The sequence below is a fragment of the Stigmatopora nigra genome, chromosome 6 (assembly GCF_051989575.1).
Source record: "Stigmatopora nigra isolate UIUO_SnigA chromosome 6, RoL_Snig_1.1, whole genome shotgun sequence".
NCBI lineage: Eukaryota > Metazoa > Chordata > Actinopteri > Syngnathiformes > Syngnathidae > Stigmatopora > Stigmatopora nigra.
The window spans coordinates 3,436,341-3,449,800 of NC_135513.1; the positions used below are offsets into that span (position 1 = coordinate 3,436,341).

The 13,460-nt window shown below is 39.8% G+C and overlaps 1 protein-coding gene across 1 annotated transcript; it reads right to left on the reverse strand.

Annotated features, from left to right (window-relative positions):
* Positions 1-785: 785 nt before the first annotated feature.
* On the reverse strand, positions 786-4,733 carry LOC144198343 (G-protein coupled receptor 26-like). The gene is made up of 3 exons (XM_077719300.1): positions 3,651-4,733; positions 3,410-3,523; positions 786-1,460 (listed from the first exon to the last, which is right to left on the reverse strand). The coding sequence occupies exons 1-3, from the start codon at positions 4,472-4,474 to the stop codon at positions 1,217-1,219; spliced, it is 1,182 nt and encodes a 393-aa protein (XP_077575426.1). The 5' UTR covers positions 4,475-4,733; the 3' UTR covers positions 786-1,216.
* Between the last annotated feature and the right edge of the window lie 8,727 nt (positions 4,734-13,460).

The following is a 13,460-nucleotide window of genomic DNA, read 5'->3' on the forward strand; positions in this document are numbered from 1 at the left end:
TCTGCCCATGTCTGGTTTAACCCATTCATTTTCTGAACCCCTTTATCCTCAATATTCACACAGAGACAAACAACCAATAGCAATCACAATCATACCGCCACAAGCGGGAATCGAGCCTGCGCCTTTCGGGAACAAAACCATGTGAGTAAATGACTAAATCTAATAATAATAACAGAAACACTAATATGGCCTAGTAGAAGAGCTGTTAGAGTGTCACCCTCACAGTTCTTTGGTCGAGGGTTCGATTCCAGGTAGATTCTCACTGTGTGGAGTGTGCATGTCCTCCACAGGCTCACGTTGTTTTTTTTTTCGGGGTCCTCCGGTCTCCGATTAAGGATGTCCCCTGCCTAGTGCCCGTAGTTTGCTCGGACTGGGCTCCATCACCCCAGTGAACCTTGTGTTGATAAGCGGTGCAGAGGATGAATGCATGAATAATAATAATTAGTATACCTATTTTATTATTTCTCATCAATATTGGGACCAGTGGATTGAAATGCATTAGGGTGAAAGGACTGCCAATTTCATTTTGAACTTTTTATTCATGGATGTATTTTTTTCAGAATTAACATTGCTGCTGGGAGAGAGGAAATATAAATTATGTATGTTAGTTTTAATTTCTCAAACTGTACAAAAAGTGAATGAGAAGACTATTATATTTGTAATAAATTAGATATATCACTTTATTCTTCAAAAATGTATATGTACAATCATGTGGTACAATCACACAATTTCAAACATATGACATAGTACATAATATTTAATGTCAACTCAACTCTTGTCCGAGCTTACGTAATCTCATTTTTTGCACATTACTGGCCTTTGCTTTACAAATGTGACATTACTGCAAGTTTACAGTGCAATAACATTGATCATGGAAATAAAAACTGCATTGTCATATTACTATTATGTGGTATACACTTGTTGGTTTATAGACCCTCTTGGCTGCGCCTTTGCCAAGCTATCAGCCCTATTAAAACTAACAGTCGTAGAGATTAGAGGATCTTTGGCACACATCACAACAAATGCGAGCTTGCATTCTGCATACAGTGTTAAAAGTCCTTAACAAATAATGATCTCACATCGTGTTTTCAGGAAGCACGTGATCCAGCCCTCAATAAAAGTGTCAGGTTCTCAACCATTTGTCCTTGAACCTGTTCCTTCTGAATATTGAGCAGAAGAGTTACAGTTGCAGGTTCTTTAGAAATGAACACTGACTTCATGATGTTCTACCAATCCAATTGTCTTCTGTAGTGTCAAATGTGCTGCTCCAGCTACTCGCAGACATCAAGTAATGATCCTTTCGCACAAAGCGTCTGATGACACGAATCAGAACCTTTCTGTACTGATGGCGTAGTAAACAGTAGACAAACGGATCGCTTGAAGCTTTGGCATAGCACAGACATTTAGTGATGATGCCCCAATACTGTGGGATGTGCACAGAGGATAACAGCTCCAATAACCTGCAACAAAAAAAGAAGAGAGCTGTATAAATAGATGATGAAAACATTTCAGTGGCTTTTCAAGACCAAAGATATGTTTAAGGCTAAAAAAAAAATTTATTGCACTATAATGTACATAGTGACTTTGTTTGTAGATGGTGTGTATTTGTGCTGCCTTTTTTTCTCTTTGTTTTGCGCTGTCATGTGAAACCAGGTCATTGTTACGAATCTAAATTTGATTAGATGGAGAAGAAAAGGTTAAACATATACCATATTTTCACGACTACAAGGCGCACTTAAAAGTCTTAAATTTTCTCCAAAATAGACAGTGCGCCTTATAATCCAGTGCGCGTTATATATAGAAAAAACTGAAAATCAAAAACGAAAAAACCACCACTGTCGGATATTAAAAAAAAACACAAATGCCTGAACTGAAACAATACTGTTAAATATGCAGATGCCATTTTAGTTTGCAAAATCTTCCATCATATAGCTCCTCCCCCACTGCAAGATTTTATACAAAAAAATCCAAAACATCAACAATGGCTGGCTCTAGAGATGACTGTGTAGTGAGTGCTTCATACCTGGAAGTCAATAGCAATTACCGTATTTTCATGACTATAAGGCGCACTTAAAAGTCTTAAATTTTCTCCAAAATAGACCTTATGATACAGGGCGCCTTATATATGGGAAAAATGTCATTCATTGAGGGTGCGCCTTATCGTCGTGAAAATACGGTACATATAAACATTTTGTGAAATCATTATTTTTATTTTGTGTTAATTAAAAATGAGAATTCAGGTGTTGAATTTTTTGATGAGTTCAGATGCAACTCTTCATCTGGCGCTTATACAAATGCGAAGGTGTAGTGTACAATGCTGTCATATGCAGTATGAAAATGTCTGTAGTTTTAATTTACAAAAGACTGTGACCTACATTTACACTACATTTCTATTTGGTACATTCAATCAATGAACATATCAATTAGAACCTAACATTTTTCCTATTTCAAATTATAAGTAATGGAAAGGACATTAAATATCAATTAATAGGGTTAGTTTAACATTTTTCTTTTGTACATTTTCATAAAAGAGCCTTTTGCTGCAAAAGATCAATTGCAATGTAATGCTCTGGTGTGACAACATTGAGAAAGAGCAGGAATTACAGGCCATACAGTGTGGAACTTTGCACATTAAAATGACTTACCAAAGAAATCTAAACGTTAACCGTTTTTGTCGTTTTTGGATCAATTATACCTTTTCCACTCGAAGGCCAAGTAAAAATAATAAGGGGCTTTTCATAGAGAGACAATTGCATAGTAGTATTGAGTAAACGGCATCTTAGAGTCGATCTAAAATATTGTCATCCTTCACCACTTTGAAGGTTCTACATTTGTGGCTTCAGTACATTGCATTAATTTTTTTATATTACTTATCCAGTACATTGCATTAATTTTTTTATATTACTTATCCAAATAAAAAAATGTTCACTAAAATGTCAAAATTCACGCTGAAATAGGGGTGATCCCGCGTTGTTGTTGTTTTTAATATTGTATATATAACATAATATTTAATATGTATGCTCTACATTCATTGCAAAACTCATGGGGTAAGTGTAGTACATTATAACCTACTGCACAGTATTGAGGAAACTTAAACGTGGATGCATACATGTAAAATGGAAAGGAACTTGGTTAATTTCCTTGATAATAGTACCTATATTTTCATTTGTTTTCGTTTGTGCGTGTCTGTGTGTGTGTGTGTGTGTGTGTGTGTGTGTGTGTGTGTGTGCGTGTGTGTGTTCGTGTGGGGGTGTGTGCACGTGTTCGTGTGATGAAGCTCCCTAACAAAAGAAAAAATAGTCTGCTGACTACACTTGCAGAGTGCTGAAAAGTATCAATTCATTTACAAAAAAACATTTTTCATTATAGAGCATGTACATAACTGTGGGTTAATTAAAACAAAGCTTACCTTGTTATAACATAAGGTGAGAAGCAGAATACGAAGGAGCCTATAAAAATGCAAATTTTCTTTGTGGCCCGCTGCCTTCTCTTCTTCTGTTCAGACAAACACCTTTCTTTCACACTACCAAGACAGACAAAGATAAATGCACAAACTTCTATTACATCAATGAAATATTGTCATCATTTTATCTGAACTTGATGAGCACATTTTCAAATTCCAATACCCAGAGTATATGCTCATTCCTCACCTGGGGTGAATATCAACCAGCAGGACGAGAGTCTGCACAGTGATAACATCTATCCTCTTGCAGTGGGACTTGGCCACTCTCAAAACTTTGAGGTAGGAAAAGCACAGCACAGCCAAGCTTACAGTAAAGCTGCTGCAATGGAGCAGCACAGTGAAGGTGGCGTAGGCGGCAGACAGCGACCTTCCCTCCGTTGCCAGGCACACGGTGCACGAGGCGTACGTGTGGTTGTAGCCCCCCCAGTTCATGAGCAGCTGTGTCAAAGAGAAGGCAAAGGACTGCAGCCAGGAATAAATCACCATTAAAACGGCATCCCGGTAGCGCATCTTGCGGGAATAGCTCAGAGGAAACATGACAGCGATCCACCTGTCCAGGCTGAGAGCCGCCATGCTCAGCATGCTGTTGGTGGTGAGGAAAGTTTCCACACAACTGATCATTCGGCAGATTAAGTTCCCAAAGGGCTCTCCGCGTTTGGCCACCCCAAAAAAGGTGGCCGGCATGTTGATGAAAGCTAGGAGGATGTTGGAGAAAGACAGGTTCAGGACAAAGATTCCCGGGACATGAGACCTCAACTCTGAGCTTTGTATGAAGCATAGTAGCACTGACATGTTGGTCACCAAGGAGACAACAGCCATCACTACTATGGACACTTCCAGGAGAAACTCGGGTATGGTCATCATTAGAGGTTCCATGTTGGAAGCACTTGTGGCTACAGATGCTGTTGACAAAAATCCTACATTTTGAAGCGCCCCATCAGCCAAGACAAATTGCCTCGCAAAGTGAGAGCTGTCCAGTGCTGAAACACCGAAATGGATTCCTTCTGTCATGAGCCTACTCAGCTACTTTCCGGGACTATTTTTATCTGTTGTGGACCAACCGCGGGAAAAACCAGAGTAAAAGTGTGCGGATGCTTGCTTGCTTGCACTTGCTTGCACTTCCTCGCTCCCTTTCTATCTCGTGGCTCTCAAACATGCGCACTAGCCAGCGCCTCCTCTCACGCTGAAGATGCCGTGTTCCCTGCACGTGCAGTCGCTTGCTGGCTCATGTGACGCTTGAACAATATTCATGCAAGCCGCACTTAATACGGTCTCGTCAAGGTGTTTGAACATTCATCAAGGGCTGTTTACCACCCATAAATTACTTGACTCTTCAAGGAATTCGGCAATGTATAGAGAGACACAATGTATGCAAAAATGAAGATTAACTTGTGAATAATATGGTCTGTGGGGTTTTATTAAGATGCATTAAAAGTAAGGAAAGCTGAGGAAGCTTCTCACCGTTCTAACTGCCTTTAATGTTTTATAGGTTCATAAATAATTACCCTTCCGATGTAATTATCAATCACTGCAGGCAAAAAACCCAACAATGTTATTTTCATAAATTCACATATTGGGGTGGTACGCTAGGCATGTAATTGGCACGTCAGTTTGAGATCGAGGGTTCAATCCACATTGGGTTCTGACCTTCCTGCGTGAAGTTAGCATGTTCTCCACAGGCCTACGTGGGTTTTCTCTGGGTACTACAGTTTCCTCCCACATGTCATAAACATGTATGCAAGGCCGGTTGAAAACTCTAAATTGCCCCTTGGTATTTGTATGAGTGGGGTCCATCACCCTGCGATTGGCTGGCAACCAATTCAGGGTGTCACCCGCCTACTGCCCATAGTTGGCTGGGACACACTGCAGCACCCCAAATAATGACCAAATGAATAGGACCTCTATCACCATGAATGGCACTGAAAGATAATCATGCAATGTCAGACTTGTCCATTCCATAGTAATGGAACATTGCTTTCAATGGCAGCGAATAAGATAACAACCTCCAAATTGACAAATCGTGAGAATTTAAGTGTTCTTTAAACATCACATGAAATGTGGTGACTTGCCCATTTCCATGGCAACGCAAAATCTCTGGTGAGTTCCCAGCTCTTTGAACTCCATCCCTGTTAGGACTGACATAAATTGCTTGGGAGTGCATGTTGATACAGTATATCACGCATACATCACGCATAAAAACGCAGTCGTTCTTTAAGTATTCACAAGGGTTTCTTCTGGAAAAGAAGTCGGCTGTATGTTTGAGGTCATGCATCATTTTAAACATACAAGTTAGGGTGAACATGAGTATGGGACTGCTTGGGCAGGTTTTTCCCTATATGACACTTGTCAAACTCAAAGTCCAAGGGCCAAGATCCAGCCTAGCATGTCATTTTGTGTGACCCATGAAGGTAAAACATGTGCATTTTTCATTTTGCCAAAATGAAAATCTAAATATTTTTATTGTTGAAACAGAGTATGTTTCTTCTTCTTTAATAACAATATTTACAAATCTTACCATTTTATAAAAACCAAACAACAATATTTCCTTGTGGTCAAATATATGGAAAATCTACCAAAATAAGGCATCCAGAAGAATACTCGTGAGATTTGAAATGGGTAACCAAATATTACATAGGAATTGATGAAAAAAAAAACTAATAATGAAAGAAAAAAATGTTGTCGGGGTTAATTGCTTAATTGACAATCAGGACCGATCGCAGGGCATAAGGAGACGGACAACCATGCCCACTCACACCCACACATAGGGGCAATTAGAGTGTCCAATCAGCCTACCATGCATGTTTTTAGAATATGGGAGGAAACTGTAGTACCTGGAGAAAACCCAGACAGGGCCGGGGAGAAAATGCAAAGACTACAGATGTACATGGCCTGGATTTGAACCCAGGAACCACGAGCTGGAAGGCCAACACATTAACCACTTGTGCCACCAGGCCACCTCACAAGTATATACAGTGGTACCTCTACATACGAGCAGCTCTACATATGAACAGCTCTACCTACAAGATGCTCGAGATACAAGGAAAATCCCAAGAAAATAATTGGCTCTAATTGCGAGAAAAAAATTAAGATGCGAGAAAGCAAGGTGGCCATGACATGAGACCCAATGCATCGTTGTAGCGTCTTTTTTTGCCGCATCTCTTTCTTGTATAACGTATATCTACGAGCACTGAACGATTTCTTGACAATTTGCACTACCTCATGGTCAGGTCATCAAAATTGTAGGAAAAAATCATTTTGTCGCTAAGAAGGAAAATATAGGAGAAAAAGTGGGGGAAATGACAAGAAATACCATCCCCCTCCCTTCACTGGGAAGGAACCCTTTCAGTGGTCACATGCTTCCTTTGGGTTCTTAGAATTGAGGATAAGGTTATACAAGCAACGCAATGTAACACACTGCTAATGGCACAAGCACTTAAGAAATTCTGTTCGGACAGCGAGGAGTCCACCCAAGAAACTGCCTATGGCTGCATGACTATACGCATATGCTGAGTACGCCATTACGTAAGCCTCACGTTCCACACTTGTCACCAAAATATGGAACTCGTGCATCCCTTTAGTCCAAATTAAGCGAGGGATTTCATGCTGCCCATCTGACTTATACGTAAATGAATACAAAAACACTTGCAGGTCATGTTCATCCTCTGCTCCAGCAGTATTTTCACCACAGAATCATGCTTGCAGAGAACCATGATATGTTTGTCTCATGCTGAATAGGAGCTAAGAAGGAGGTGTTAAAAATATTTGATTGTCGACATGGAGGAAGGGGTGAACTGATTGAGGCTAATAGACTTAGATGAGTGTTGGGTTTATAAGCAGGTCTCAGCTGAGCAAACGCTCTGTGCATGAACCCCGACTTGCAGAGACACTCACATGTGCAGACATACACAGACACTCTCGTTTTCAGCCACGCTCGCTGTCATTCTCGCTCCGCTCTTCCACGTTACATCCCTCCCAGTCACGTGCTGATAGTGGAGGAGTCTGGCTGTGGAAGGACTGTGGGATGCTCATTTGAAATGAAAATGAAAATAACATGCAGGATGCTCTAAATTTCCTGCTCGTATTGACTCTTTTACTACTATACCATACCTGACATTTTTCTCGTATTTTATGCGTTTTGGATAATTTCAAATTGTGAACGCCGTATAACAACATTTGTATGGGATATTCTTTAAGTATGTTTTTTGTAAAAAACGATCTCGTTTTACGAATTTCGGCTCTAATCCAGATCCTCTTGATCACTGACAGACGACAAAAACGTCATCGTCGACTTGAAATAGTCATGATTTAACCCGCATTCCCCTTTCAAATGTCTGCCTTTTCACTGTCAGCAAGCAATTTACCCAGACAGTCAAGCTGTCAGCATCTCATCTCATTTTCTGAACCGCTTCATCCTCATTAGGGTTGCGGGGGGTGCTGGAGCCAATCCGAGCTGTCTCCAGACCGGGGGACACCCTGAATCAGTGGCCAGCCGATCGCAGGGCATAAGGACACGGACAACCATGCACACTCAGATATACACCCATACCTAGGGGCAATTTATAGTGTCCAATCAGCCTACCATGCATGTTTTTGGAATGTGGGAGGAAACTGTAGTAGCTGGAGAAAACCCAGACAGGGAGAAAATGCAAACTCTATAGATGGACATGGCCTGGATTTGAACCCAGCACCCACAAGCTGAGAGGCCAACGCACTAACCACTTGTTCCACTGGGCCGCCCCACAAAAGTATACAGTGGTACCTTTACATACGAGCAGCTCTACCTACGAGATGCTCAAGATACGAGAAAAAAATTTGGGCAAATAATTGGCTCTAGATACGAGAAAAATTTCGAGATGCAAGAAAGCCAGGTGGCGATGACATGAGAAGCAGTTTATCATTGTAGTGTCTTTTCTCTTTTGTGTATAACATATATCTACGAGCACTGAACGATTTCTTCAGACGAGTTTCTCCTACACATTGACCAGAAAATGCACAACTCGCATGCGGGGGCAACAAGAGGGCTTTCTGGTTAATGAAGTATATACTTGTGCACACAACACCGATAGCCAATGGCGCCCTTTCTCAGAATAAAACTTCATTACCCAAAATCAATAAGTGGGTAGGCTGAGCTGTTGCATTTCCTGATTTTCCTTCCTTACCCAGTTAGCTCCCGCGATCGCTCATTCAAGACTACTTCTCCTTGGCAAGTGGTCGTGCATTATCCTATTGTGAAGACATTTGTGTGCATCATTTTCGGAATATTATGAAGAGAATACAACACCAAACAGCCCAACGATAGCAAGCGTGAGGGTGGAGGCGTAGGAAACAGCTAACCAGAAACGAAGTTAGAATTAGGTTTTGTGTAAAGTTACATTAAAAGTATGTTTGAGTGTCTGTATATATTAATCCAAGTTAATTTAAATTTGTTAGTTCGATTACGAGTGCGTTGCCGTGAATAAAGTCCCCGAAACATTTTTTCCAATCCAATATCCTGTTTTTGGTGTTTTTTTCAGAGGGTTGGAACAAATTAATTTGTTTTTAGTTCATTTCAATGGGAAATGTTTGCTTGAGTTACGAGAAGATCGACATACAAGCACAGTCCCGGAACGAATTCAGATCGTATGTAGGTACCACTGTATATGTGACAACTGATTAATTTACACCCCATTAACGATCGCATGTTGGGGGATGTGCAACTATTTTTTACTAGATGTATATCGATATTCGATTAATGATGCCTTGATGTGCATACCTTGACCAGCACAGGAGATCTTCCTCATATCAGTAAAGTTGGATTGAGGAAGCAACAACGAATCATTGTTCTGATTATTTCTCCGTGTTTCACGCGTAAATACAGGGTCCATCATATATGCTAAAACCTTGCAATAAATTCTAAAAATTATATTTGTAAATGGAAAGTACATTGAGCAGAGGCCAAATTAACACTTTTGTCGTTGAACGTTTACAAAAAGATTTGTGTTTATTTGAAAAGCAAAAAGTCACTATAACCCAGTGGTGGACCGTCAGGATCAGCAAGGCATTCTCAGCTGGCCTAAAAAAAATGTCTGAATCACACAGATGGTAATTATGTTTTGCCCATGAATACTTATTAAATAATTCAAATTCTCTGTCAGCTTCCTTTCATTGGTTTTCCCCTGGTTGGGCTGCTTCCAGATGTGTTTTCATATTTAAGCATTTAACCAATCACATTTCAGCCATTATTTGTTGCCAGGGTCAGAAATCTGCTTTGAGGGATTCACAATCAGTTCTGCAGGCTTTGCTGCATAAAACAAGCGTCGCTAAAACTGTTGCTTTAACCAATCAGATTTCGAGTTGGCGACACCAAGGTCTTCTCGCAGGCGTAGGGATACGTCATCGCTTTCACCAATTATGATTGGCTAGAGATAGAGAGGACTAGCCAGAGCTACCAAACTGTATCGGGAGCAAACTGCACAAGCAAATATATTGTTGTGTAGATTTAATAGCAGTTTTGTCAACCCGCAATGGCTGAAGGAGTAGAGGAAAGGGATTTGTTTGCAGATTTACTGTCAAAGCAATTTTCACGACGGACTTTTCAAGAAAAGCTGGACATCATTAAGAAAGGTCGTACAACTCTCTCACAACCGGGAATGAACATTTTCAGCACTAACTCGAATAGAAACCTATGCCAGAAATACGACAGGACAGGCTTGACTTTCAGCATTAGCTTCGATGGTAATAGAAAAGGAGGAAAGAAAGCAGGACGGATTTTGTGTACAGATAAAAAAGATTTTTGGTGAGTAAAATATATCTATATTCCTAAATAATATTTCAATTGTATGAGGTTAATATTGATGCTTTATATGTGTTGCAGCTGTAGCTGCAGTAAAGGTTTCAGAGCCATAAAATAGTTTTTGAGGGTTAGATTGATTCAAACAGCACTATAGGCGTCGGGTTGAAATTCAGAGCCCGCCACTGCTATAACCATATGGTTTATGCAAATGCTTTAACACATGCCATATACATGATGAAAATGTCAGTGCTTTATTTAATATATTAGAAAATGCTGGAATTAGGGGATAAGCGGAGACCTGATTGGAAGAGAGGCAGAAGCAGTAGGAGAGATCAAGAGAACCGAATAGAAAGCATGAGTCAGCAGTCTGGCTCAGAAATAGTTGAGAAAGTGAAGTGAAAGGCCTCGAAGGATTTAGTCATCTCTGGGACTGTGACAAAAGAATTTTTGGAATCACTTTACACTGTGCGCATGTTTGTGCACGTGTCTCATTCCAGGGCCATCCAACTTTGAGGAATTTTTTCAAAACCAAATTGAAGCATTGAAAACAACAACTCAGCTGAAAACAAAATGAATATTTTAACATCAAACATAGAGGATTTATGTATTCTGATTGTGCAATACTAAAAATCGGGAGCAGTAAGTATAATTTTTATATTCTGTTGACACAGGTGAACAGTGGACTACTGTTCTGTCTCACAGTCCTGAGGTTTGAATTGTGACTGAATGGGTCATTTTCCGTACTGCTAGTGCGCAGCATTTTTCTGGAAAAGCTACTAGTGATAGATTCCATCTTCGAGATTCAATTGAAACCAATCCCTTTTCTAAAATCTGTTCACGCTGTTTAAAGTTGAAGAAATTAAAAAGTGAAAAACTCATTTTTTTCCTCATCATGAAGAGGATCAAAATAATTAACATCCCATCCAGAAATCAGTTTTTTTAATCTATTTTCTTTCTAGTACAATAACCATTGAATGTCACTGACCAAAAGATAAGCGATTGACCATCCTGGATCAGTCTCACTTTACTTGGAACTTCACAAAGGGGTAGTCCGAAATACAGTATGACACGGAACGTGCCCTAAACACATCTATCGTGCTTCCAGAAGCACCAGGAGAATAAATAGACTAGTGAGGGGAAAAAACGGCATATGGGCTCACTTAGTTGCTTCCAAGACTAATTGAGCAGTCACTGAACCAGACTTTAAAGAGCCTTTGTCTGCTTTACACTCTAAACTATGGCCAATAGTATGTGTGGTGTGCACAGTGGCCATGTGCATGACTTGCCCACTGAGGCAGATGGAAGTAGTTATGGCCAGTACTGTCTGAATTGTGTCTGGTCAGATGGTTTCGTCTGACCACACTCTGGGAGATTAAACAATGAACTGGCTTCAGGATATACTTTGGACTGCTCAGTGATTACATTCAAATCATATGTACTGTCTCCAGTTTATCTTGCATGCATATTTTGGGAATGTGGGAGGAAGCTGGAGAAAATGCAAACATGGAGAGAACATATTGTATAAGCTCCACTCAGGGTGGGTGAGAAGAGAATCACTCAGTTATGGGAATAATAAACTAAACCTTTTAGTTCATTTTCACTTTCCTTTAAGATTATCCCCCTCAATGTCAGCCTTGGAATTGGTGTCAACCATGTGTTGGATGGAAACTGCAGCTTGTAGACCTAAAGTATATGGGCAGTGGCATAGTTACTGCAAAAACAACTCACTTTACACATCACAATAAATTAGAAAGAGTAAAAAAAGATTAATACTTTTTGACGTACAGCCTCGCTATAATACTCTGTGCCAAGGGTTCAAAATTTTAATTCATGTAGGTAGTGTATGAATCCAGCCTTCAAATGAGTTATTCAAACACCATGTTTGCATTCTGTTTTTCCTTTTCAGGGATTGTAGTTTTGTGCGGACACAATTTGAGAGAATGTGATCATTTCCTGGAAGCAGAGCTATAAAGAAGGGGGTGTGGAGTAAAAATCATGACCCCTAGACATGTCGTAAGGCGATTCGCATAGCCAATATGCCATCTATTGGCTAGTCGGGGAATGATAAATATTACTGTCAGTGTAGTCATGGCGAAAGGTTTTGAGAATGACACATAATTTTACATTACGAAGTCTATTCCTTCAGGGTTTTAAGGTGTTTGTCAGATGTTTCTATGGTATGATGACATACAATTAGAAACATTTCACAAGTATAAAAAGCGTTGACAGTAATCCCTCAAATATTGTGGTTAATGTAGATCAGACATGGCCGCGATAATCGAAAAATCACTAAGTAGGATCATCCCTATAATAACTACCCTTTTTCCTTCATTGATGAGTCCTAGTGGCAAGCAGAAAACAATAAAGTGGCTTCCGCTTGGGAGTTTCAGCATTGATCTTCACATTCTTAATAATTAATGAGTGAAGTCACAATAATTGAGGGAGACTGTATTGATAATTACATGCAATAGGTCAATATTAGCAGTGTTGATCCTTCTTTTTCAAAACCTCTGCAATTCTCCCTGGCATGCTGTCGATCAACTTCTGAACCAAATCTTGACTGATGGATGTCTATTCTCGCATAATAAATGCTTGGAGTTTGTCAGAATGTGTGGGTTTCTGATTGTCTTCCCGCCTCTTGAGGATTGACCACAAATTTCCAATGGGATTAAGGTCTGGAGTTTCCTGTCCTAGGGCCCAAAATCTTAAAGTTTTGTTACCTAAGCCATTTTGTTATGACTATTGCTTTATATGGCAAGGTGCTTCATCTTGCTGGAAAAGGCATTCTTCAACACCAAATGCAGGATATAGTGAGCCCAACCGACTTTTGATACACACTACACTACCCTAAAACTTGAACAAACATATTATTTTGAAAATCTCATGTTGCATTTGAAAATAAAAGCACTTTGAAAATTGGTCCTATTGGCTTTGATAAATTTCCACAATTTTTTAAATCTGTATCAATTATTTTACGAGAGAATTTTACTATTCAATGTGGGATATTACCTCTCAACAAGACACAATTGAAAACAACAAAAAGCAAAAACGTGGATTATTTAGAAATACTAGCTTTTCATGAACCCTGATCTGTGTTTTCACTTTTTTGCAACTGAAACAAATGTGAATAAAGTTTATTCCAATCCTATAGAAGATTCCGAAACATTTTTTCCAATCCAATATCTCCTCTCTGTCCGTCTCTCTCTCTCTCCCCTCCGCAAAATA